Below are 25082 nucleotides of genomic sequence, written 5' to 3' on the forward strand. Positions count from 1 at the left end.
TAAAATTTATTTTTATAATTTTTTTATTTTGCTTTAAGTTAAAAAGGTTATTTTGTTTTTCTCATTTTGATCAAATTAACTAAAACATATTTTTTTTATTTTTACTGATAAAAAATTGTGCTAATAATAAAATAATTTATAATCATATAAACTGAAATTAGAATAATATATATATATATATATATATATATATATATATATATTTAAAGTTACTCTGAAAGACACCTACTACTATTTTTAATAACTTTCATTTACGGTGGCACTAATTACTCTATCTTCTTCTGCTGTTTGTGAACCACTATTGTTAACTGCCCCCACATGAGTGAACCAATACCTAGGAAAATGACTTTGATAAGTTACAAAAAAAGAAAATGACTTTGTGGCCAATATATTCTCTGTGTTCACACCATATCGAACAAAAACTTTCACAACCATCAGTAGCAAAAACAGTTTTGAATGAAAACAATAGTTAGCATATAAACGGAGCATCCACAAAACGGTCATTACAATACAATCCTGGTCTCTGAGTAAACCCTTGTTCTTTCAGCATCTCTCTTGCTCTCAAAACCAATTCCCTGTTAGTGATCTTATCTTTCTCCCCACCACCTTCCGACAAAACCATCTGAATCGCGTTACTAAAAGCTCCATAAGCTTCTCCACTCTTCTTCACATCTGCTGATGTCTCATCCGTTTGACACCCACTCAACAGTATCCCTCTGTCTGAAACCAACCCCTTGCTTGATCCTCCTCTATAGATCTCACGACCACTCTCAACTAAACCACTTTGATCTAGCTTGGTGAGCATCGCTTTTATGAACTTCTTCACCTTGGGACTCGCATCTTCACCGAACACATCGAAAAGGGTCGGTCTTATTTTCCCAATCTCGATGTTGTCTTTGCCAGTTTTCTCTTTGAGAACGTTGATGAAGCTCTCCATTGGCAGATACCTTGATTTGCCAACTTCGTATCTCGCTGTGATCTCAATCTTGTCTTGTTCTTCCTGAGATCTCCAGATCCCACAAAGCGCAAGAAACTTCATCAACACGCTATAAAAGAAGTTCCATATCTCGAGTTCGAGAAATTGAACTTTGTGTTCTTGGTTTCGGTTCTTATTGGTGCTCTCTCCGATATGTTCCTTGGCTCCATCGATGAGTCCACCACTGTGACAAGAATCTGATACGAACGTAAGCTTACATCCCGATGGAACTTGGTCCACTAAATCCCTGAAATCATCATCTGCATTGCAACACACAAGACGGTACACATTATTCTATCAATGTCCATTCAAAACAGAGTACTCTGTTTCTCTCTGTTTATGAACAGAGTTCTCTGTTTTTCCTTCAGAAACGGAGAACTAAATGTAAATGATCTGCTTACCAGGGATTGGATTCATGTCGCAAGGAACAATACATTCATCAAACCCCGTGTCATCCTCTTCCCCTTCTTCCAGTGGGACCCTCGTACCGTGTCCACTATAATGCACGAACAGAACATCACCGGGCTTAGCTGGCGTTATGAGTTTAGACAAGGCATTACGGATGTTTTTGCCTGTGGGTTGCGTGTAAGAATCGTCGGTGTCGATCAGCACCGTGATGTCTTTCTCGGAGAACCCGTACCGGTCAACGAGGCACTTGTGCATCCGGTGAACGTCGTTGACGCAGCCGTTTAGCTCTATCTTAGTCCCTGGGTAGTTGATCCCGATCAACACAGCTTTCTTCGCCATTGTTTTGTAATAACCTTCAAAGTTCTTTGCAAGGAAGAAAACTTTTGACTAGATCTAATGATCTGGAGATCAAAGATTATCGTTAAAATATTCGTTGTTGGGTGTTGTTTAGTGGACTACATGTTTGTTTATTCAATTGCAAGTCTTTTTCACGTGGGTTGAACTATTTGGAAAATAATAGTCCTCCGTATTAGCCAAGGGACCCGGTATTAAAAGTCACGAGCTCTAATGATTTTCAACATAAATTTTGAACATGAATTTTCCTTTTTTTCTTTAACATTAACTTTCCATAGATTTTTCTTTTAACATTAATTTTCATAGATTTTAAGGTTAAGAATTAAAGATTGTCCTTAAAATATACTCTCTCCGTTCCTAAAAGATTCATGTTATAGTTTTTTCACACTTATTAAAAAAACATTTAAAATTATATTTTCCAATACATTGTTTTTCTTAATTAATTATTCCCAATAACTTTTAACTAATGAAATTTTATTAAACACAATTGTATTTTTTGAAAAGTACAATTTTTTATTAATTAAAATCTTGAAAATGTAAAAAATGTATATTTTTGAAACATTTAAAAAAAAAAAAAATCTATAAGAAACAGAGGGAGTAGCATCGACATTATTGGGTGTTGTTATTGGACTTCATGAATCATAATTCCCTCTTCATATTGGGAGTTTGTACTCTTTTTTTTGACAACTATATTTTATAAACAGAGAAACAAGTTTTAGAATATACAGAGATGCACCCAAAAGTGACTCAAACAGGTGAGTAGCAAAAATGGACAAAGTTAGCTGAAAACCACTAATCAGACAGGAACCATATCATTGTCCAAGTATTCTTAAGCCAAAAAGGATATCCCCTAGCTACATTATATTGGGAGTTTAATTTGTTAATCAAAATATCAGTAAATTGTTTTCTTTAATCAAAATATCAGTAATTTGTTTACATAATAAATTCAGTAGCTTAAAAAATAATAATTCAGTGGGCTTTTTTTTTGTTGGTAAACAAATAAAAAAAAACACTAAGCTTTAACTTCTTACTATTGGTTCTCACAACGTGGAGATCTATATAAAATAAAAAATTGCAACTACGCCGACTGTGGGGATCGAACCCACGGCCACGGGATTAAAAGTCACGCGCTCTACCACTGAGCTAAGTCGGCTTAACGACTAGTCATCTGTACTAAAGGAAAATATATTAAACATACGTAACTAGGTATTGTTTGCGCCAACAAGAGGCCCAACTTATGACGACAAAGGTAAATCAAAGTTTGGCCCAATTACTAACGACGTCGTTTAATTAACGCGACGTATAAACACGCCTGAGGTTTTTCTCGAACATTGCATCTCCTCCGTTGGGTTCTCTCCGAAAGTTGCCGTAGATTAAAAAGAAAAATAGCGTTCAAAGTTACCGGAGAGATCCAACGTTAGGGCACTAAATTAGGGCACGAAAAGATGCCCTTGTTTATGCCAGACGATGAGCTTGCGCGGCTATCAAACGACGCCGCGTCGGTGGTCGCAGAGAGAGCCGACGAGTACATCCGGAAGCTGTACGCCGAGTTGGACAGTGTGCGTGCCAAGGCCGATGCTGCTTCCATCACGGCGGAGCAGACGTGCTCGCTTCTCGAGCAGAAGTACCTCTCGCTCTCTCAGGACTTCGCGTCGCTTGAATCTCAGAACGCGAGGCTTCAGTCTGATCTCGATGATCGGTTATCTGAGCTCGCGCAGTCTCAGGCGCAGAAGCACCAGCTTCATTTGCAATCGGTACGTTCTTGTGCTTTTGTTTTTGAGTGTGTGATTTGGGATTTGATTGGGATACTTGTTTGATTGCAGATTGAGAAGGATGGAGAGTTGGAGAGGATGACGACGGAGATGTCAGAGCTAAATAAGTCCAAGAGGCAACTGATGGAGTTGCTGGAGCAGAAAGATTCTGAGATTAGCGAGAAGAATTCGAATATCAAGAGCTATTTGGAGAAGATTGTGAGTGAGGCTGCTTCCATAACTTTGTTGCGAATAAAGGAGGGATTAATTTCTTATTGTGTTTATCAGGTTAAGCTGACTGACGCTAGTTCGGAAAAGGAGTCTAGGTTTGCTGAAGCAAGCGCTGAATTGGCAAGGTCGCAAGCTATGTGCTTTCGTTTGTCTCAGGAGAAAGAACTCATGGAAAGGCATACTAAGTGGCTTGATGAGGAGTTAACATCTAAAGTTGATAGTTATGCTGAACTCCGTAGGAGGCATTCTGATCTTGAGGCTGAAATGTCAGCGAAGCTTGTGGACGTAAGACTAATTTCAGTAGCTTATTCTAGTGCTTCTGTTCTTTGCTTTTCTGAAATACAGTTTTTAGTTACTTGAGTTGAGTGTCATGTCTTACTATGACAGGTTGAGAAAAATTATAATGAATGCTCTAGTTCGTTGAATTGGCATAAGGAAAGATTGAGAGAGCTCGAAACGAAGATTACTTCATTACAAGAGGTGTATGCATGTCACAAAGCACTTGTCCTCTTTGTAGCACTTCTCTTCATTGTATCTTATATTTACTTGTTTTTCTTCATTTTAAAAGGAACTCAGCTCGTGCAAAGATGCAGCAACGACGACTGAAGAGCAATACAGTGCTGAACTTCTCACTGTGAGTTTTCAAAGACTATGCAGATTTTCTTCATTTCACATTTCAGAGAAAAGATCTCCCTAGTTGTTGTTTAGTTCAATCTAATCCATTACTTGGGTGCTGGCATAGGCAAACAAGCTTGTTGAGCTGTACAAGGAAAGTTCGGAGGAATGGTCTAGAAAGGCTGGGGAACTTGAGGGTGTCATTAAGGCCTTAGAGGTAAGCTTGCTGTCAAAATTCAGAGGAAACTGATCGTATCTTGTCATCGTGTATCTGTATGTTCGCCTGTTGAGTTCACATTATGACTAATCAGGCACGCTTGAACCAAGTCGAGAGTGGGTATAAAGATAGACTTGAGAAAGAAATGTCTACGAACCAGAAGTTGGAGAAGGTAAGAAGTTCCCTGACTTCTACAGTTGTACTGCGTTATCGTTATTTATAACATCAGGTGCTTAGCTCTGGTGACTCGTTAGGTGGCATCCTTTACTACTTATATTGAGGGGGTTGCATGTGTGAAAAATTGCTGTTAGGGTATAGCGGCACTCAACCTTATAATCAGATATGATACCTTGAGTATACTTTGATTGTTTCCTAAAATAAATTAGTTCGTCCTGTCTTTATGAGGAGCATAAGTACCTATAATCTTTATGATTTTAGTAGGTTTTCTTGCAAAATTCTTTCGTCAGTTTTTGATTACTGGGAAGTGGTTTCGGTGAATGGTATACCTTTTGGATCTACCAGTTCTTTTTTTGGTGCAATTTTTTATTTATTTGCGAAACAAATGGTTACTTTTTGTGGTCTTCAACTTCAGGAGAACGAAGACATTAAACAAAAACTTGAGAAGTGTGAAGCAGAAATTGAGAAAACTCGAAAAACAGATGAGCTAACGCTTATACCATTCAGCAGTTTCACAAGGTATGACTCTTCTGCGAACAAGAAATTGTTCATTTTTGTCAGAACTTTGTATAGCCACGCAAAAACATGGTATATTTGTTTATGGGTACTCTTGCCACTCTGGTTTGCTATACTTGCTTATCAAATTGAGTTAAAAACAAGTAGAAGTAGGGATTAGTGATGTTGGTTGCTTTAAAAAATTCCAATACAGATTTATAGTTTCCACCTGTTATCCTTTCCTACCAACATGTCTGTCCTTTGACCAAAATATAAGGGCCACAAGTTTTATTAGTTTCTAGCGAGTAATAGTTAAACTTTAGAGACTTTTATTGGGTTTACAATGAAGCGAATTAAGAGTGTTTAAGCCATGAATTAGATCATAGTGGTTGTGAAATATGGTTTTTAATCGCCCTAGTGGCTAGTGCTCATGGAACAATAAAATCCTTACAATGTATCTTTTGAAAATCCTTTGCTCCAGAGGGGTTGACATTTCTGGGACCAGCAACACGATAGTGGAAAGCCATGAAATAATTTCCAAGGTTCCTGCTGGTGTGTCAGGAACAGCACTGGCAGCTTCACTCCTACGTGACGGATGGAGTGTGAGTTTCAGTCTTACTATATTAGTTCATCAGTTCATCAGCTTCTCAACTTTATTGTTGGTGTATATATTTTTTTTTTTTGTAGCTGACCAAAATTTATGAGAAGTATCAAGAGGCTGTTGATGCTATGAGGCATGAACAATTAGGTCGAAAGGAAGCGGAGTTGATACTACAACGGGTATGAACTAATTGACCTTTGAGTTTAGATGCTGATCTTATCTAGTTTTGTCTTTTTTTTTTGTCTGTGTTTCGTTTCTACTTTTTCAACTTTAGTTCACTTTTCTTTTCCTGTAAACTTATGCAAGACTCTTGGGTTTGTTGGGTAAAAACCTGATGGAAACATTTTAGGTTTCCTTCTCGTTATAGCAGCGTGTCTGGATTTGATCTGTTTGCTAAAATGCTGGCCTTGAATCCTGCTTTTTAGGTTTTATCCGAACTAGAAGAGAAAGCTGGGTTCATCCAAGAGGAAAGAGGTATGATTCAATTCTGTGCTCCCAAAGATTTCTATCATTTGTGCAGTCTTTTTGTCTTATTTGAGATATCATGCTTAAACCTATATTTGGGGCAATCTGTTTTCTGTTTCCAGGTGAGCATGAGCGTTTGGTTGAAGCTTACTCTCTAGTCAGTCGAAAACTACAGGATTCTGTCTCTGAACAATCAAATATGGAGAAAGTCATCATGGAGCTAAAGGTACTTGGTATTATCATACTAGCTGTCGAAGATGCATATTTGTGCCGTTCTTATACATTTATTTTATTGATAGGCTGACTTGAGGAGGCGGGAACGTGAAAATATTCTGTATCAGAAAGATATATCTGACCTACAGAAGCAGGTAATTTGACAATCTATTCTCCTTTGGTCACCAGGTTATGATATTATCTGCATGTTTGTGGTCTTAAGTTTCTTGAACTTCTATGATTTGCAATAAATAGGTCAAATTTTAGCTCACAGATATATGACTAGCTGGTTGCCTAATCAACTGCTGCTTCGTTGTATACATGAGTTAGGTAACTATACTACTGAAGGAGTGTCGTGATGTCCAACTTCGCTGTGGAGCTGCCGGGGATGAGGAAGAAGATGATACTCAGCTTTCTGATGTTGAGATGGATATGGAATCTGAAGCTGATAAAATAATTTCAGAGCATCTTGTAAGTTTATTCCTTTTCTTGAAGTCATGTTTTGTGTTAGATCTTACATGCGAAATAATTTGTGGATGACTAATGCTTGCCATCTTGTTTGGATGAATCTCAGTTGAAGTTTAAAGATATAAATGGATTAGTTGAGCAGAATGTTAAGCTCAGGAATCTTGTTCGTAGTCTCTCAGAGCAGATTGAAAGTAGGGAAATGGAGTTGAAGGTATGACGGTTTTTTTTTTCCAGTTTTTGCTTCGGTAGAACTAAGGTTTTAAATGAACATTTGGAATATCAGGAGAAGTATGAGATAGACCTGAAGAAAAAGACTGATGAAGCTTCTTCCAAAGTAGCCATCGTGCTAGAAAGAGCCGAAGAACAGGGTAAAATGATTGAATCACTGCACGCATCTGTAAGTCCTTCCACCCTTCAGCTCTCTTCTCCATTGCAACACTTGCTTAGATGATCTTGGATTTCAGCTCAGTGATTTATCTTGTACATTGTTCTTTTCAGGTTGCAATGTATAAACGACTATATGAAGAGGAACAGAAACTTCATTCATCTAATTCTCGTTCTTCAGATCCGCCTCCAGGTTCGAGCTCTCTATGGTGACTATCATTGGCTAAGTTTAATTAAATGATTTTAGTTTTATCTTACCATTCCAAATGGTTGAGTAGGGATGCAAGTAATATTGATGTAGCTGGTACAGATCTCAAATTCAAACAAAAAAGTTTGCTCGTTATGCTTTACCTAGTTTCATGTGTCCCAACTATCACTGGCGAAAATCAATGATGTATTTTTAAAACAAATTTCAATTGAACTCTAGCGTTTGAGCATAATTAGCTTTCTTGAAAAGTAAAGAAGCTTCTCAGGCTGTTGCTTGCTTTTCTCATAAATTAGAATACATAATTCAGTAGTATTAGCTTTACAATGGCGTGACTGAGATGTATTTTGTTAGATGTAGTGCCAGGAAGGAAGAACTTCTTACATCTGCTTGAGGATTCGCAGGTGTGATAGATTTCTAAATCTTTCTAACTCTTCTTTCTTCTTTCTTCTTTCTTCTATCTCTCTTTTGTGCATCAATGTAGTTGTTTGAGACTCATTTGTTGTCTTGATTGCTTGCTCCAGGAAGCTACTAAGAGAGCCCAAGAAAAAACATTTGAACGCATTCGAAGTCTGGAAGAAGATTTAGCGAAGGCTAGGAGTGATATAATTGCGATAAGGTCTGAACGGGATAAGTTGGCCATGGAGGCAAATTTTGCTAGGGAAAAACTAGAAGGCATCATGAAAGAATCTGAACGCAAGGTGATCTTTCATCTCTGTTACAAATCCATGTCATCAACTTCTTGTGTGAATTGTGCTTTCTTCAAAGTTTTCCTCATCTTCGATGTCTTTATATCAGAGGGAAGAAATGAACAGTGTTTTGGCAAGAAACATAGAGTTCTCGCAGCTGATCATCGACCACCAACGGAAGTTACGTGAGAGTTCTGAGTCTCTGCATGCAGCGGAAGGGATTTCTAGAAAATTATCTATGGAGGTAGTACATGAATCACACTTTATGATTTCTGTGCTTTCATTCTAACAGTCATCTGTGTTATAGGTATCGGTTCTTAAACAAGAAAAAGAGGTGTTATCAAATGCTGAAAAAAGAGCCTCTGATGAAGTTTCTGCTTTATCTCAGAGAGTTTATCGCCTTCAGGTTTGAAAAATGAGAGTAGTGAAAATTCTGTCTTAAGTTGTGCTACTCTTTTTCTTTTGTCTAACCTGGTTTTCTGCAGGCTACCTTGGATACTATACAGAGTACAGAGGAAGTTCGTGAGGTAACAAAACAACCCTTGATGTTAGTTTACTAATTCTTTGCGGGAGATAATACTGATTATAATTTGACTTCCTTACCAAATATCTCAGGAAGCAAGAGCCGCCGAGAGAAGGAAACAAGAGGAGCATATCAAGCAACTTGAGGTCTAATATCATATTTAATAATCCGACTGCTGGCGTATTCCTTAGCTTTCTTATATAGATTTTTGGATTGTGTTTCCTCAGAAAGAATGGGCTGAAGCTAAAAAAGAATTGCAAGAAGAAAGGAGCAATGCGCGGAATAGCACTTCGGACCGCAATCAAACTTTGAACAATGCTGTTAGGCAGGTCGAAGAAATGGGGAAAGAATTGGCTAATGCCTTGAAGGCTGTCTCGGCAGCAGAGTCCAGGGCTTCTGTGGCTGAGGTAATGTTTTTTTTTTGTCAACTAAGGTAATGTTTAAAGTCTGTTTTACGTTAATAATAATAACTCGTCTCATGAACACATGGACCAATTCCATACTGCGTCGAGGTGTTGCATACTCTAGCTTTTCTAGATCGACCCTTACTGGTTGCCTTTTTCTGTTGGCTACGTTTGTCAAGTGAGTCTTTGCATGTGATTTGGTTTGTACGAACGGGTTTTACTAGTTCTAGATATCTCTAGTGTCCACAACTACATTGTCAGATCATTTTTAGCTGACTGTTGTCGTTGATTATTTCTTTATATGTGTAAAATTAGGCTAGACTTTCTGATTTGGAGAAGAAGATAAGATCTTCAGATCCTAAGGTAATGTTTGGATTTAATGATAATTGAATTGTGGGGTTTACTTCAAACGGCAGATTCCTGGATGGAATTTGCAATTGCTAATTTGTACGTGTGATGAATTTCGTTTTCAAACTTTTAGGTTCGTGATATGGACAGTGGTGGAGTCGTCTCTCTTTCTGATAATGAGGTCAGTGAAGTTCTTCAGCAATAAGTTTTTTTAATGATGATTAAATTCCGTAATTACAATATTGTTCAGATTTCTTGGTTGCAATGCAACTTTTAGTATTTTAAAGTACAAACAATGCTGCTTTTAAAATAAGGGGAAATTTCTTGGAGCCATAGATGTGTCTCAGGCAGGAGTTAGGATCTGCATTACCCAGCTAGTTGAATTATGTCATGCAGATTTGAGACTTTCGCTTAAGAAATTGTGTTGAGTTTACCTTTTACTTGTTGCTATATAGCAATCGAATGTTTGGTGGTTGTAAGGTTGTCAAACTCCTTTTGATGTGGTTGTTATTTACTCTAGATATCCATAGACCTGCACACTGCTAAGGAAGAAATGGAAAAGTTGAGGGGAGAAGTAGAATCTAGCAAAAGCCACATGCTTCAGGTAATTGTTGAATTGTTGAATTGGCTTAGATTGTTTTTATTGTCATCACCACTAGGAACTGACCTTCTGGACCATCTTGTAGTACAAGAGTATAGCTCAGGTGAATGAAACAGCTTTAAAGCAGATGGAATCTGCCCATGAGAACTTCAGAATTGAGGTATTGTTATTGTCCGGAAACAATGATCTCGTCTGGCTATTCAGCTATTTCCTTTCTGATAGAACTAGATCTGTTATAGGTTTTAATTTTAAACCTGATGAGTATTTTATAGGCTGAAAAGACACAGAAATTGTTGGAAGCAGAGCTTGTTTCTCTTAGGGAAAGGGTTTCAGAACTTGAAAACGACTGTATACAGAAATCGGAGCAAATAGCCAGTGCTGCTGCAGGAAAAGAAGATGCTCTTGTATCAGCATCAGCTGAAATTGCAAGCCTGAGAGAAGAAAGCTTAGTTAAAAGGTAAATGTTCTATTTTGGGTCAAATGTATCTTTCGACCCACACGCATACACTTGTTCGCTTTTAAATTTACATCTTAAACTTAATTGCAGTTCCCAAATCGAAGCAATTAATATCCAGATGTCCATTTTGAAAAATGACCTGGAGAAGGAACATGAGAAATGGCGTCTTGCTCAGAGAAATTATGAAAGACAGGTTTGTGAAGGCTCTCTATTTTAATGTAACATATTCACGTTGCTGGCTATAACGTTGGTTTTTATCGGATAAGAGACTGTAATAATTCAGTACTCATCCTCTTGCCCTACTTCATGAAGCAGTGGTCTTATGAAACTCTATATTATTGCACCTCTGTCTTATGACACTTTAGATATTTCATGAAATACTTGTTTGGTATCTGCCATAGTTTGTCCTGTTCTTTATTCCGCAGACATTTTAACGACCTATCTTTTTGCTTCTCTACTTTTTGAAACGCAGGTTATTCTGCAGTCTGAAACTATTCAAGAGCTTACGAAAACATCACAGGCTTTGGCTTCCCTTCAAGAGGAGGCATCTGAACTTCGTAAATTGGCTGATGCAAGGGGAACGGAAATTGTAACATCTACTCATTTAAAACTTCACTATGCTATTTTTAAATTGCACACTTATTGCTGTTCAGATTCGTTAACTGGTGAAAAACATAAACTTAAGTGCTGGTTCCTGACACTATTCAATTTTCTGTATATTTTTTTCAGTCCGAGCTTACCTCCAAGTGGAGTGAAGAGAAATTTATGTTAGAGCAGCAAAAGAATCTAGCGGAGAAGAAGTATCATGATCTCAACGAACAGGTGGCCACTGCTCTCTGATCTATACCTTTTGGCAACCTTACTTTTTTCCATCCATATGGCATTAGCAATACGAATATGGCACCTCTCGTCGATTATCTATTTGACGTTAGTTAGTGTATTCCATTCCTATCATATATGATGAGGATTGTGTAGAGATTTAATTCATTATCGTGTTATGAATATTCCACTCATCTTAATTGCTCTCTGCATCAGAACAAAATACTGCATAGCCGACTTGAGGCTATGCATCTTCACTCGGCTGAGAAAGATAGCCGTTCTGGAAAAATATCATCTGAAAGCACTGGCTCAGATCAACTTGGAGATTCTGGTTTGCAAAGTGTAGTTAATTATTTGCGCAGAACGAAGGAAATAGTAAGAGAAGTTCCTTGTTGGATTGTTTTCTTTTCTTTCTGCCTCGTGTGCGTATTGTGTGGTTTTCTAAGTTTTGAGCATCTTTTTAACAGGCTGAAACAGAGATATCACTTATGAGACAGGAAAAATTACGGTTGCAATCGCAAGTAAGTGGCTGTCCTGATTTTTGCTATCGCATCTCTTTTCAAGCAACACCCTGTTCCAATACACGCACACATCCTATATTATTTCAAAGTTATGGTTGCATTATGAATTTTTTTACAACATGTTATTGTCTAGCTTGAGAGTGCCGTGAAGATGGCAGAGTCTGCCCGGGGTTCACTTAATGCTGAGCGTTCCAGTACAAGAGCCTCATTATTGACTGAGGATGAAATCAAATCTCTTCAGCTTCAGGTAAAATTGCCTGATTCAATAACTTGTATCAAATTAACTAATGATCTTGCTACTTCAGTTCCATAATTCATTACTTTCTGCTCTCTTGCCAAATTAAATACTTTCTGCTTGGAGTTTGTCTTTTGGATCCCTAGCCAAGGTTGGACTGAAACGATTTAATTTTGCTGACTTCAAAGTTCTTCTTGCAGGTCAATGAGATGAACTTGCTCCGTGAAAGCAACATGCAACTCAGGGAGGAAAACAAACACAATTTTGAGGAGTGCCAGGTTCGTAGTGGAACTTTCAGGAAAACTTCTTCTGCTTTATATCGTTGTGTAAAACTCCTTTACAGCTCCTGATCCTGTTAACTGTCTTAGAGAGAGCTGATGAAACTTGTTTGAAACTTCAGAGACTGCGTGAAGTATCTCAAAAGGCTAGGACAGATTTCGAAAACTCAGAAAATCTATTGAAGCAAAAGCAAACCGAGTTAGACTTGTGTATGAAAGAGACGGAAAAGCTAAGGAAGGAGATAGATCTTCAAAAAAGGAGGGTTGATGAGGTAAGACATTTTAAACTTCTATCGCTATATATTTATTTGCGCATACTTACAATAGTTTTTCATTTTGTGAAGTTGCGAGAGACGTATAAAAACATTGATGTTGCTGACTACAATCGCCTCAAAGATGAAATGCGGCAATTCGAGGTATGCCTGTAAAGAAAAAAGTGACATTATTGAAATATTATTTTTTCTTAGGTGCGCACGTGTGGATATCCCTATAAGTGGACTAGATTTGTTACTTTGCAATAAGTTTCAATCTCAATTATGAAATAATACTGCTGAAGGTGGTTAGTAAGGACTCTATATCAATGACACTGTCTAGGAGGCTTCTGTCTCTTTTTTTTTTTTTTTTTTACCTTTGACGCTTATTTACACTATGGCATTTCGATTATCAAACGCCTATATAATTCTAGTGGATGATAAGTGTCGTTTTAACTGTGTTTATATGACTTTTAGGATAAACTGAAAGGGAAAGATGCTCATATTGAGGAAATCAAGAAGCTTGTGTTAGAGAAGGAGAATAAGATATCTCTACTAGAGAAGGATCTAACAAACTGCAAAAATGAACTGAGGGAGAGGGAGAAGGATCGAACAAAATGCAAAACAGAATTGGGTGAGAGGGAGAAGAGGTTAGACGCTGCTCAGCAAGCACAGGTAGAAATGATAACGATCTCTCTTGAGGGAAATTTAGCTGTTACATGTAGAATGAGAACTACCCCATGTGGATCGGTTAACTCTTATCTCTGTTTTTTTTGTCAGGTGACTATGCAGTCAGAGATTGAGAATCTAAAAGCAGAGATTACTAAGCTGAAAGGAGATTCCGAAAGGTTGAGAAAATCTTTTACTAACATTAAGAGAAAGCTCGATAAAGAAAAGGACGACTTGAACAGAGAAAACCAGTCGCTATCTAAACAATTAGAGGAAGCCAAAGAGGGTAACTATTATTGTTACTAGTACCATTTTCATAATTTGTGTGGCAAGTTTGTATTGGTATTTGCTCATGTTTTCTATTGCTGCCAAAAGCTGGAAAGAGAACAACATCTGATGCTACGGCGGAGCAGGCCGTTAAGGAGAGAGATGAAAAAGAACAAAAGATTCAGGTATTATTAGATTAATCTATTTAATTTGTGTCTCCCTGATTGCTGCTTCATGTGTTTATGTGTGTTTTTAAACGCATGAACATTTTCTGCAGATATTGGATAAGTTTGTTCATTCACTGAAAGACGACCTGAAGAAGAAAGATGACGAATTAACTAAAGAGAAAACAGAACGCAAGTCTGTTGAGAAAGTATTTGGAGACTCCTTGGCCAAAATTAAACAGGTTCGGTTTTCTCAAGCCTCACTTGCGTGTCTCTTGTCACTCATGCCGTGTGTGTCTCCTCATCCAATACCTTATAGCTCGTGTTCCCTATCTGTTTCTCAGGAGAAAACAAAAGTGGATGAAGAGCTTGTTAAGCTCGAGAGGTATCAGACGGCATTGGCTCAACTCTCTGAAGAATTGGACAAGTTGAAGCAAGCTGATGGAAATCTGCCTGAGGTAACAAACTTCATCTCTTGGATGTATAATAAATATATGATTAGTATCCCTTTTTCTTCGTATATTTGTAAATAATATATTCATATTATGCATCCATACATAATTCTAAACTTTTCAATTTTTTTTGTCAAAAGGGTACTTCAGCTGTCCAGGCTCTCTCTGGAAGCGTATTGAATGACCAAGCCGCTGCGTACGTATCAGCTGTAGACTATTTTGAACGCATGGCTCGTACTATTGTCCACAATTCTCAAGGTAGCACAAAATCTACTGGTACGGTGACTGAAGCTTCCCCTGCTACAGTTGAGCCTTCAGCCATTGTCAAAGCCTCTCCTTCAAAAGCTCCGGTGGCAACTACCCAGCAGCCACCCAAAGAGAAGAGATTGGTTTCGCTGAAACCAAGCGCTGAGCTCCGCAGACCAATAAGGAGGATTAAACGTCCTCAGTTTAGTAAACCAGAGGAACCTCCTCAAGCTGATGTTGAGATGCCAGAGGCTGAGGGAGCTGGTGATGAAGGAAAACAGCCTTCCTCCAGTGTTACAGAGAGCCAAGTAACCACGATGCCACCACCTGTCCAGACACATATCCGTAAACGCCAGGCCGATCCGTTGGCTTCTGAGCCACAACAAGGGACTCAAGGGGAAACCAGTTCAGAAATTGCACCACCTGCGCCAAAGAAGCCTAAAGGATCTGAGTCACAACCTGATATTACCCAAAGCGAAACCCTCCCTAAAGAGCCAGACGTGGATGAATCCATGGATGCGACTACTGCCGCTGAGGATGACAATGAAGAAGAAACAGAAGCCGATAATGCAGAAGAGAAAACAGAGGAAACTACGGAAGCACAACAAGAAAGTGAAGCTGAAGTCCCGAAAGCTGATGAGCCAGTAGAAGAGAATCCAGCTGAGACAGAAACCATTCCTACCGAAGAAGAGTTTAAGGATCAGACCGAACAAGAGAATCAAGATCTTCTGACAGACGTGGAATTTGATAAAGAAGGAGAGTTCGATCTAGACACTCTGGAAGATCTCGAAGAGGCCAAGGATGTAATTACACCCACGCAGTCACCAATTAGGATAGAGACACCAACGGAGGAAGCTGAAACAACCATTGAACCACCACTAGAAGATGCTAAGAACGATGAAGGAGCTGCTGAAGAAGCCTCTGATAAACCCGACAATGATAACAATCAACAAGTAGCAGAAACCGATCTCAAGCCAGAGACCACAATAGCTACAACTGTCGCAGCATCCACTTCCTCTACTCCAGCTTCTGCAAGTCCAAGCGAAACTCAAGAAACTGAAGAAACGAAGAGAGCAGCGTCGCCAAGTAGAACTATTAATATAGCTGATAAAGCAAAAGAGCAAGCAGCTCTAAGACAAGCCGGAGTAGCCACTCTAGGTGGAACCCGAACTCCTTCACCAGGCAACCGAGCTGCTTCATCATCCCTCCTCAGAGGTCGTGGCCGAGTTGTAAACACTCGAGGAAATCGACTGAATACTCGTGGTGGGCGAACCCCACGTGGACGTGGACAACCCCCGAGCCAGCCGTGATCTGTTTTGGGTATGTTTCATCATTTCCCACCTCTTAAGCCATACAGGATTAGCCAGGCAGGCACGTTGAGATAAACTTTATGGTCGTAGAGAACTCATTTCATTTCTAAACCTCGTCTACATTTTTTGTCCTCTATCGTTCAGATTTCACTATAAAACCAGATTCTATTGATTGATTACAAATTGCAAAACATATAGTAAACAAACAACATCCAGGAAGCAAAAAAAAAAACTTTTATTACAACATACAACAAAATAATTGAGCAACACTTGTTATAAAATAAAACCAATCCGGAGCAATCGGACTGTTTATGTTGATCCTTAAAAAAAAACCAAAAAGCACTATAGCTTCTTCTAGTTACTTCAGAGAATCAAGAGTCCCTATTATGTCTGTGTTTTCCTCTTTGACTGTATCTGATATCTCCATTGTTTGCATGTCAGCAACCAAGTCGTCTTCTTGCTTCTGTAATTAAAAAAAACATAAGAAGAGACAAAGAGAAGCCATATTTTTAGTTAGAATAACATACATAGAAGGAGGAGAAGAAGATGATTGCAAGATATAAGGAGGAGAAACTCAGGACCTTTGATACAGGATTGAACCTTAGCTTCTTCTGTACCATAACCCTTTCTCTGTTTTCATAAAAATCGAAATCATCTAATATAGATGTCTTTGCTGCGTAGTTTTTGAAGATGTTCAACACTTCATTCCCTTGTGGCAACCTCACCTACATATGAAGGAAACAGTATGGGATGAGTTCTGATCCACTTTCTTGAGCCATTAAAGGACTGTTTTTACCTCTTGTGTGTCTCTGCTATTTGTTACAGGCTTGTTCTCATTGTTCTCTAGTATCACATGCCTTAGTTGTGGATTTGGAACATCTTTAATTATGTGCCACTTGACAGGAAAATAGCCAGTCCACTTATCTTGCTGCCAAAACTCCATGCTCTTCTCATAATCCACTCTCCCAGTCATCTCAGCTACACCACAAAACTGGCCACTTGCATTCACCTAAAGTCCAATAAACCCCATCAGAAACCAACCAAGAGATGCCAGCAAAAATGAATTACTGATAAGACTGCATTACCGAGAAGAAGAGGAAGACCGGGCACGTTCCACCTTTCTCTGCAACCTTCTTTTGAGATTCTTGATACGCACTGTCCAACTTCTTGTTCCCATTGAGAGTACTAGACCAAACATTGTACTTGATGCTCTTGTGAATGTCGTCTTCACTGTAAGATTTTATCACAAAGAACATTGCTTCTTCATACTTGGTCTGGAAGCTAGGGAGGTTATATTGATCCCTTTTGATCACATAACCTACACCGTTGCTTCTTCCCTTCCCTTCACCATCCAACAAACAAGACTCGCATTCTCCATCTTCTTGCACATTTTCACTCACGCTACTACCATTTTCTTTGTTTCTCGCTTTCAACTTCTCAGTTTCATCCCGGTTTGAGGCTCCATACTTCTTCTTCAACGGTCCACCTCTTTCTTGATTATGCGGAGGGAGTGGAGCATAGCTGCTCTGCAATTCATATGACATGAACCAAACAGCATAGAAAATATTTAGTCAAGATCTTCTCAATATATGTGAAAGAGAGAAGAAGAATAATAATTACTTTTTGCGGTGTTCTAGGCCGACCTCCCATGCCATGACCAGTGAAAGAAGTCTTGCTCTTTGAGTAATAATTGCTATAGTTATGACTTGACGAAGAAGATATGTTCTGTTTCATAGATTGGTTGTTTGAAGCAACACCATAGACATAATTTTCTCCAACAGGGTCCCATAGATAGGTAGGAGATGAAACATTTCCATAACCATATTGGTTCTGGTAATATCCTTGAGCTGCATACATTGGTGAGTTGAGTGCCTGACTCGATACACCAGCCGGGCTTATAGGCATGTAAGTGGGACTAACATCATAAGATTGAAACCCTGGCATCATGTAGATCAAAGATCCATTTTCCCCTTGCATAACCTTAAAAATCAAGATCAAGATTATGATCATTTATAAAATCTTGGTTCCTCGAATTATTAATTATTTATTCGCAAGGAGGATTTGTTTTACCGGGTATTGAACATCTGTTCCATAACCATAGTATCCATTATCCTTTGCTTCTCCAAGTGAACCATCAACACTTGGATAGTAGAATCCATAGTAGCCACCATAAGGACAAGGCAGGCCTTGGTATGTCTCAAGTGTTTCATAATATGGCTCTGATTGGTTCTTCTAAAAAAACCCCCACAAACCAAAACACAATAATACAAAACATATATTGTTAAAAATATTCAAAAAGAAAATTTTTCAGCACAGAGATTATACAAAAGAAGATAAAAATGTTTTACCGTGGAAGTGGTGGAGGCAGCGACCTTAGCAAGAGGATCAACTTTAAGGTTCTTCACCATATCTTCAGTGGCTGAAAGATATAAACAAACGTTCTCTAAGAGATCAGATTCAGAAACCTTATAAGCATATATTAGACACAAAGATTAGTAATCCTTAATTTCTTATCGGTGTTAGAAGACAGGTTTGAAACGTTGTCTGAATATTTAGTCGTACCGACAAAACATTTTTTTTCTTTTGGAAGATAAGACTATTTAGTTTCAAAACAACGCACTAAACCCATATTACACGCATAAAGACTAATCAGAACAACATGGACTACACAACGTGTGTTTGCGTGGGAAAGAAATACAGTACGTTCTCGAGGATGTTTGGGGACATGAGAAGTCATCGACAAAGAAGTTGGTATAAGAAACTAGATGATGAGATTCAAGAAAACTGGTCAAAGAAAAAAGAAGGTAAAATAAAAAAAACTTTTCAAAAAAATACAAAACACAAAATGAATAAGGAACCAAGACAGGATTATCTGTATTAACTAATAAAAGAAAATCATGAAGAAGACATCATCAAAAGATTGTCAACTTTACCTGAAAACAAAGTACAGATACGGAACAGAGCAAAAACAGAGAGATGATGAGATATAGAGAGACGAGAAGAACGGTAATGGCTGGTGAAGAAGAAATAATGAACAGAGTTTTTTTTGGTGCTATTTGTCCCCTTCTTTAATTATTTTAGTTGGAAAATATACAAAATAAGAATTTTTTTATAAAAAGATAGAGGTTGAGGAGATGTACAGATGGAGGGTCAACAATAGTCCACGTCATGGATTCGTGAGATGAATGAATGGTAACCGTTGGATTAGGCTACATCTTTTCTTGCCAACTTTTCCATCTGGAATCTATTCTTATACAACTCTCTTCAAAGTGCTTCTAAAGGTTATATAAAAAAAAGGAATCTTAATTTGGCATTAGTCAGCTAACACAATTAATTCTTTTTTTTTCATAGGAATATATATTATGTCGAAAAATATGAAAGCTAGGACCAGTTCTCTTGGTTGGGCAGATAATAAAAAAAACATAGAATATGGTTTCAAACAAAAAGAATATAATATTAGATAGTTGAAAACAATGTATTCTTCAGTCCTAGCAATACCACAAATAAGAAAAACCCATAAAATGCTTTCCTTTTCCATTAAAATGACATATTTATATTGATGAATTTGAGTATTGTTTTAGTAATTTTTTCTAAACCATGTATATAATTTAAATTTTTTTATGTACACAAATATGTTTTTTGGATGACAAGCCATGAACACAAATATGTTTTTAGCATACGGTCCAGGTGTTGTTGTTTGGATTTTTCCTTCAAAAATGTTATTTAAGAGCGTAGATTGAGATCTCTTGCCCTTGATGTGGTTCCATTATTGCAAATCTGAGATTTCTTTTTAAATTTGTATCATTAGGTGTCAACTGGCCCATTCCTATATAATATAATTGTATTCATTCAACGTTTTATACTTTTCCCATCAAATACCAGATCCAATTCATAATTATGATTTAAAAAGGTGGCTAACACATCTATTATAAGTTCAACTATCTTACAATTTCAAGAATGTACACTTAAATACGTTTTAACTTCTCTTTATAAGATTGCGACGAATAATTAAACTCCTGCCTCCCCTTACATGCCTTTTTAGCAACAAAATAAAATGTGTGTTTCTCAATCTCTCCATTAGTATTATACCCCAAGTAGATATTGCTTCGGGGTCAAGTATATTTGTCAACATCGCACAAGAAGAAAATCATATGAAACTATTTAATATACAATAAATCCAAATTTTTATGGAGCAGAAGAGAATTACAAGGTTCCACGTTTTGCCTTTGTCATGGGCTAAACGTGTCTGCTTCACATCTATATGTTTTTTCTTTTGAAACTATTATGATTAGTTTTCTTTGCGTCTTTGAATTATTTGTATGTATTGATTTTATATTGTTATATGTGATTACGTACGTATAACAAGTTAATAAGATTGCATCAAAGAAAGAGCCCATTTTGTAGTCTACAAGTATTAAACCACTGAATAAATATCTAGATAATGAACTAATCTTAGTTGACTTCATCAATTTATATTTATATTAAGCTTTGTTGTTATTCTTTTAGTAAGTTATGAACTCAAGAGTAAGTAATCATTCGGCTTTTTGAAATGGTCTCAAATTACTTTCGATCATTAGAGGGCTATAATGCGCCTTTTCAGTGTTATCTTAATAGGTCCGTTTAGCTCTCAAATTGTCAGCTTCCGATAACTAAGGAGGTGTCAGTGGGAGAAAGATTTATATAGAGTTTGTTGATTTTAAAAGTTGAGAGATTTATTAAATTTAGAAAGAGTTATAGAGAGTTTTGTATATTGTGAAATTCTATGAAAATACATTGATATAATGATTCTAAGAATCTAAGGTATATAAGTAGTATTCTCAAAATCTTGTGTTATGAGTTAAATGGTGAAGAATACAACTTTCAATAACACCAACTTTAATAAATTTAAGAATTATTAAAATCTAGACTTTTTGAATAACAAAAGATTAGGTATAGAATTACTAAATCATGAAACCAATAATACTAGATTTTAATGAGAATGTGAGAATGTGTAAACCAATAACACTAGGTTTTATAAATTCTAACAATCATCATAAATCTAACACTAGAGTAGTTTCGAAATGTTCTTAAACAGTTGGATACTACAGAATCATCATAATACGTTTGTTCATGAGAATTGCAGGGTCCTTTTGGCTCTTACTTAAAGACACGTGACCAACAAGATAGGTCTAAACTTTTGAAATAACTGACATGTGTAACATCACCTTGGCCAGGTGTTGAATTTCAAGAACATGGGCGTGATGGTATATATATAACTTTAGTTTTGATGGAGACAAAAGAGAAGATAGAGAGCGTTAAAAATGTCTGGAGCGCAAGGAGCAGAGCCGATGGGATCAAAGACGGCGACGACGTACGAGTCGGTGGAAGGAGGACAGAACAAGACAAAGCTTGATATAAGGTCAAAGGAAGACGAAGGTGGAATTCAAGTTGATAAGCACCAAGAGAAGGTCACCGATGCTGCTGGTCTAGGCGGACCTGTCTTTGGCGCTGGTAAAGACGACAAGAAGCAGGATCTTGGTGTTACCGGCACTGGCTAGGTCTGTACGTGGTTTTGTAATGTAGAATATGAATGCGTATACGTGGGGGGTCTCTTCTTGTCATGTAATCAATCAATAAAGTAATATCTCACTCTTGGTATCAAAAATAACATTAAACTTGTACATTAACCTCTAGATGTCGTTTAGAGAATGGACATGAAAGTTGATAGTTTCAAAAAACAAATCCATTGAAGACAGACAGTAGTAAAAAAACAAATAACGACCACGGTGGGACTCGAACCCACAATCTCCCGCTCCGGAGGCGAGCGCCTTATCCATTAGGCCACGCGGTCATCTTGCTAAGCTACTTTATCGTTCAATATCAATATAAAGGAACTATCACCATAATCTGTCTTGTACCATTTTCTTAATTTATAACTTCGTAACATCAATGTCTCAACATTTACAACCTGCTACTACTGGTTTGCTAGTCCAATGGTTGATTGATGATTCCTTAATCTTTTTAGACAATAAGTTTGGATTTCGGATTATAGGACAGCTTGAATGATGCAACTTGAATGATGCAATGGATCTTTATAGACAGCTTTTTATAGGACATATCCAAGTGTTAAGCTATGCAATTAGACGTAACAAGATAGATGGTTTTATCAGTTGTAGATTCATTTATGTAGTTTTTTTGCATAATCGTAACATCATATTAAAAAATTACAATCTGAACTTGTGAGACAACTCTGGCACATGACACTAACAATCTCTTGCTGAACACCCATGCCTCTAGTTTCTCATCTATTACTCATCTACTAATAAAAAAACCTTGTTCATAATTGTTTCATGAATCAATTAACAATTTTCTGTTCGTTGATTTTATTCCAAAGACCATAAACCTTTGTCCCCCTCAAAGAAAAAAATATATTCCAAGATATATAGACACAATCCTCTTATACTCGAGGCAGATTTCAAACCAAGCTTATATTCATCCTCAAGTTAAAAAAAAAACATCATCCGTGTTTGTGGCTTGTAATCTTGTTGCTAGCCTTTCACTTGAGGACTGTTCATGAAGAAGAATCTTCCCCTTCCATAGGCAAGTCTGGTTGTGTTGCCCATTCAGTCCACGAGCCATCGTAGACTGGCACATCAGTTTTTCCCACTCGGTGAAGCCCCTAACAAGAGAAAGCAACCACGTCAGATTCAGACTCTTCTACACAATTTACAGTCTCAAACAAAAGTGATGGATGAAGATAGCTAATTACCATTGCCAGGATGCAAGCTGTTACACCAGTGCCACACGAGGCCAGAATAGGCTTGTCCAATGAGATCTCTGCAACAAAAAGCCTTGAGATGTTAAGATTGCTTTATAGAAAATAAGATTGTGAAACTCATTCTTCCAAGTGGAGATAGTTTACCTTCTTGTTCAAACCGTTTCTTCAGGTCTTCTGCTGGTAACAGTGTTTGAGAAGCAGAATCAAACAACTGCAGTAAGAATAAGTTTACCACACATTAACTCCGAGGATAAGATGCAGCAGAGGAAGTGAGGGAAGGAAACAAGTTCTCTAGAATTTACAGGTTACCTGAGGATAAGGGACACACTTGCTTCCAGGGATATGACCACTTCTTATTCCCTTACGGGGTTCTGGAGCTGTACCATCAAACCTACCAGTAGAGTGATTATCGATTTAGCGAAAGCATTTCAGCAGAAACAAGTGATAGCTTTGCACATCATAGTACCTGGCTTTGGAACGTGCGTCTACGTGTTGATATGTTTGATCCTCCATATTGTTCTTCACCTGTGAATTGACAAGAACCAAGTATACGATACTCAATTAAAGCAGAAGTGGACTCTTAATCTGATTCATAAACAGGATATAGACACCAGTTAAAGAACTTGCTGGGTCATCTTTAGGACTCTCTTAATGAAGATAACATCAACACAAAGACAAAACCGTTCAGAAAATGCCAACCTGATCAAGTGTCCACACTAGATGTGGCTGGAACTTGGTCTGAAAGGTTATTGGACTCACCTGAGGAAAAGAAGACAAGAAGTCTATCTTCAATACTACAATCTCATTAATAATGCACAGCAAGAAAACATAGAAAACCATTCGCTGGCTACTTACGGAATGTCCTTGATAGATTTTCTCAATAGCCTCACTTGCAGCACTGGCTTTCAAAATAGCATCACCTGATGCACTAGATTCAACATCATATCCTGAAGCACGCCATCTCGGTAGTCCTCCATCGAGCACCCACACTTTGTCATGTCCAAAAACTCGGAACATCCTGTTTAGATTAAAAGAAAGGATCACCCATCAATTGTAAAAATGCTTGAGAAAAGATACTGAACAGCCCAAAAGGATTTAAAAGAACAAACTGGATCCATAACTCACCACCATACACGAGCTGCACTAAAGACACCCTTTGCATCATAAACAACCACTCCATCCTTGTTCTCAATTCCAAGAGCAGAGCAACCAGCAGCAAAAGCTTCCTCAGACGGCAACATATGTGGCAACTGTATCAAGAAATAGATATTATCATACTATTATTTAGATGGTTTCCTTTATAAGAACAATAAGAAAATATCCCACAAATGAAAATTTACAATAACATGATGTTAATAACAAAGAGTAAAGATTCATTTCAATTGATTTCATAGCTATATGGTCCCTGGATGTAGTATGTACATCATATTTTTTGAAAATGGCAGCAAAACAAGATACTAGGCATTGATATTCACAACGCGATATCAATGTTGAGTTGAGAACACAGATCTTCAGTAAAAGGAGAAGATAGTGACTCTTACACTTGTTGATCGATCTGATATTCCATCCAAATCAAAGAAGAGAGCACCAGGAATATGAGCAACCTGTAGGCCAGAGAACAAAGTCCATTAGTATCAAGTAGTGTACTACTATCTCTATAAAAAAGATTCGTTTCTTTACTATTGTTCACACAGGCAATCATGGAATCAATAATCTATTTACTCTAAAGCTCACCTGATATTCTTGGATGGGATTCCTCTGCTCATCTGGCATGTACCATGACGCATCCAAAACCTGAGCACAGAACCAAAACAGGTAAGTTTTTTAAGTATAAGCAGACAAAGCTTGGAAGAAAACAAAAGGGGAGTCACCTTCAAATCAGGCTCTCTAAGATTAGAATGAAGCCAATCAACAGAAACAACAGGCTCATTAGTTGCTACAGATGATGAAGTCGAGTAGCCTGCTCTTGCCCCAATTCCAGCAGAAGCCATAGCTCGAGCTGATCTATAAGCTGTAGAGTAAGAGCCTAACTGAGAGAAGAACCCTCTCCTCTGCAATTATCATCATCACAACACACACAAAAGAAAAAGAGTCAAACTTTATAAACAGAGAGAATCTCATTCCCTAGTTTCCGTTACAAAACATCAGATCTCATCATCAACAAAGTCTAAACCTTTATGAAAGCTCCAAACCCCCCCCCCCCCCCCCCCCCGCCCCCCCCCCACCCCACTAAACCCACTGTGATCTCCTAAACCGATGATCGAGAATGAGAATTGATTAGGACTTACAGTAAGAAAGGAGGCGAGATGAAGGGGCTTTTGAGGGAGAAGAGAAGGAGTGATCAAGCGGTGGGTTGCAGCTAGAAAAGTTCTGGAGAAAAGAGTCGAAGCCATGATGTCACCGTTACAATACAACTAAAGCAAAAAAGATGGGTTTGATTTGAAAAAGACTCCAACTTTATTGATCCACTCCAGGTAAAGAAGAGAACCCAACAAGTTTTACTAACTCTAGCTGCCGCCACGAACCGGTCT

At 37.8% G+C, this 25082-nt stretch overlaps 5 protein-coding genes and 2 non-coding genes across 9 annotated transcripts; 2 read left to right on the forward strand and 5 right to left on the reverse strand.

The window, feature by feature from the left end:
- Positions 1-259: 259 nt before the first annotated feature.
- LOC103830489 (metacaspase-7) lies at positions 260-2818 on the reverse strand. Its single transcript, XM_009106288.3, has 2 exons — positions 1378-2818; positions 260-1236 (listed from the first exon to the last, which is right to left on the reverse strand). The coding sequence occupies exons 1-2, from the start codon at positions 1721-1723 to the stop codon at positions 470-472; spliced, it is 1113 nt and encodes a 370-aa protein (XP_009104536.1). The 5' UTR covers positions 1724-2818; the 3' UTR covers positions 260-469.
- Position 2819: 1 nt separating this feature from the next.
- Positions 2820-2891, reverse strand: TRNAK-UUU. The gene has a single exon. It is a non-coding gene; the product is annotated as a tRNA-Lys (tRNA).
- A 160-nt stretch (positions 2892-3051) lies between these two features.
- Positions 3052-15970, forward strand: LOC103830490 (nuclear-pore anchor). The gene is made up of 44 exons (XM_009106289.3): positions 3052-3492; positions 3562-3708; positions 3778-4005; positions 4108-4200; positions 4289-4354; positions 4463-4552; positions 4647-4724; positions 5145-5248; positions 5706-5826; positions 5912-6004; positions 6251-6299; positions 6413-6516; positions 6590-6658; positions 6834-6974; positions 7078-7182; positions 7255-7368; positions 7470-7548; positions 7915-7964; positions 8085-8261; positions 8359-8493; positions 8557-8655; positions 8735-8776; positions 8865-8918; positions 9000-9179; positions 9492-9539; positions 9658-9705; positions 10045-10128; positions 10211-10285; positions 10398-10582; positions 10673-10775; positions 11055-11171; positions 11312-11404; positions 11618-11776; positions 11869-11922; positions 12056-12169; positions 12358-12435; positions 12558-12707; positions 12780-12851; positions 13164-13361; positions 13467-13641; positions 13731-13807; positions 13900-14028; positions 14131-14244; positions 14379-15970. Exons 1-44 carry the CDS (start codon positions 3184-3186, stop codon positions 15792-15794), a joined length of 6216 nt encoding a protein of 2071 aa, XP_009104537.1. The 5' UTR covers positions 3052-3183; the 3' UTR covers positions 15795-15970.
- Positions 15971-15989: 19 nt separating this feature from the next.
- LOC103830491 (YTH domain-containing protein ECT1) lies at positions 15990-18947 on the reverse strand. 2 transcript variants are annotated; one of them, XM_009106291.3, is made up of 8 exons: positions 18728-18947; positions 18143-18213; positions 17865-18026; positions 17415-17774; positions 16880-17320; positions 16591-16803; positions 16376-16519; positions 15990-16257 (listed from the first exon to the last, which is right to left on the reverse strand). In XM_009106291.3, the coding sequence occupies exons 2-8, from the start codon at positions 18200-18202 to the stop codon at positions 16153-16155; spliced, it is 1485 nt and encodes a 494-aa protein (XP_009104539.1). In that variant the 5' UTR covers positions 18203-18213; positions 18728-18947; the 3' UTR covers positions 15990-16152. The 2 variants fall into 2 exon arrangements, with proteins under 2 accessions (XP_009104539.1, XP_009104538.1); XM_009106290.3 differs by lacking the exon at positions 18728-18947 and adding an exon at positions 18498-18625.
- Positions 18948-20801: 1854 nt separating this feature from the next.
- LOC103830492 lies at positions 20802-21460 on the forward strand. The gene has a single exon (XM_009106292.3). The coding sequence runs from the start codon at positions 21095-21097 to the stop codon at positions 21329-21331; it is 237 nt and encodes a 78-aa protein (XP_009104540.1). The 5' UTR covers positions 20802-21094; the 3' UTR covers positions 21332-21460.
- Positions 21461-21551: 91 nt separating this feature from the next.
- TRNAR-CCG lies at positions 21552-21624 on the reverse strand. The gene has a single exon. It is a non-coding gene; the product is annotated as a tRNA-Arg (tRNA).
- A 407-nt stretch (positions 21625-22031) lies between these two features.
- LOC103830493 (thiosulfate/3-mercaptopyruvate sulfurtransferase 1, mitochondrial) lies at positions 22032-25075 on the reverse strand. 2 transcript variants are annotated; one of them, XM_009106294.3, is made up of 12 exons: positions 24840-25075; positions 24423-24602; positions 24286-24345; positions 24093-24155; positions 23677-23801; positions 23407-23569; positions 23251-23310; positions 23018-23076; positions 22861-22942; positions 22696-22762; positions 22543-22610; positions 22091-22452 (listed from the first exon to the last, which is right to left on the reverse strand). In XM_009106294.3, exons 1-12 carry the CDS (start codon positions 24942-24944, stop codon positions 22345-22347), a joined length of 1140 nt encoding a protein of 379 aa, XP_009104542.1. In that variant the 5' UTR covers positions 24945-25075; the 3' UTR covers positions 22091-22344. The 2 variants fall into 2 exon arrangements, with proteins under 2 accessions (XP_009104543.1, XP_009104542.1); XM_009106295.2 differs by lacking the exons at positions 24423-24602; positions 24840-25075 and having other exon boundaries at positions 22032-22452; positions 23673-23801; positions 24286-24338.
- Positions 25076-25082: the final 7 nt, after the last annotated feature.

The sequence above is a fragment of the Brassica rapa genome, chromosome A07, assembly GCF_000309985.2.
Source record: "Brassica rapa cultivar Chiifu-401-42 chromosome A07, CAAS_Brap_v3.01, whole genome shotgun sequence".
Taxonomy (NCBI): Eukaryota; Viridiplantae; Streptophyta; class Magnoliopsida; order Brassicales; family Brassicaceae; genus Brassica; species Brassica rapa.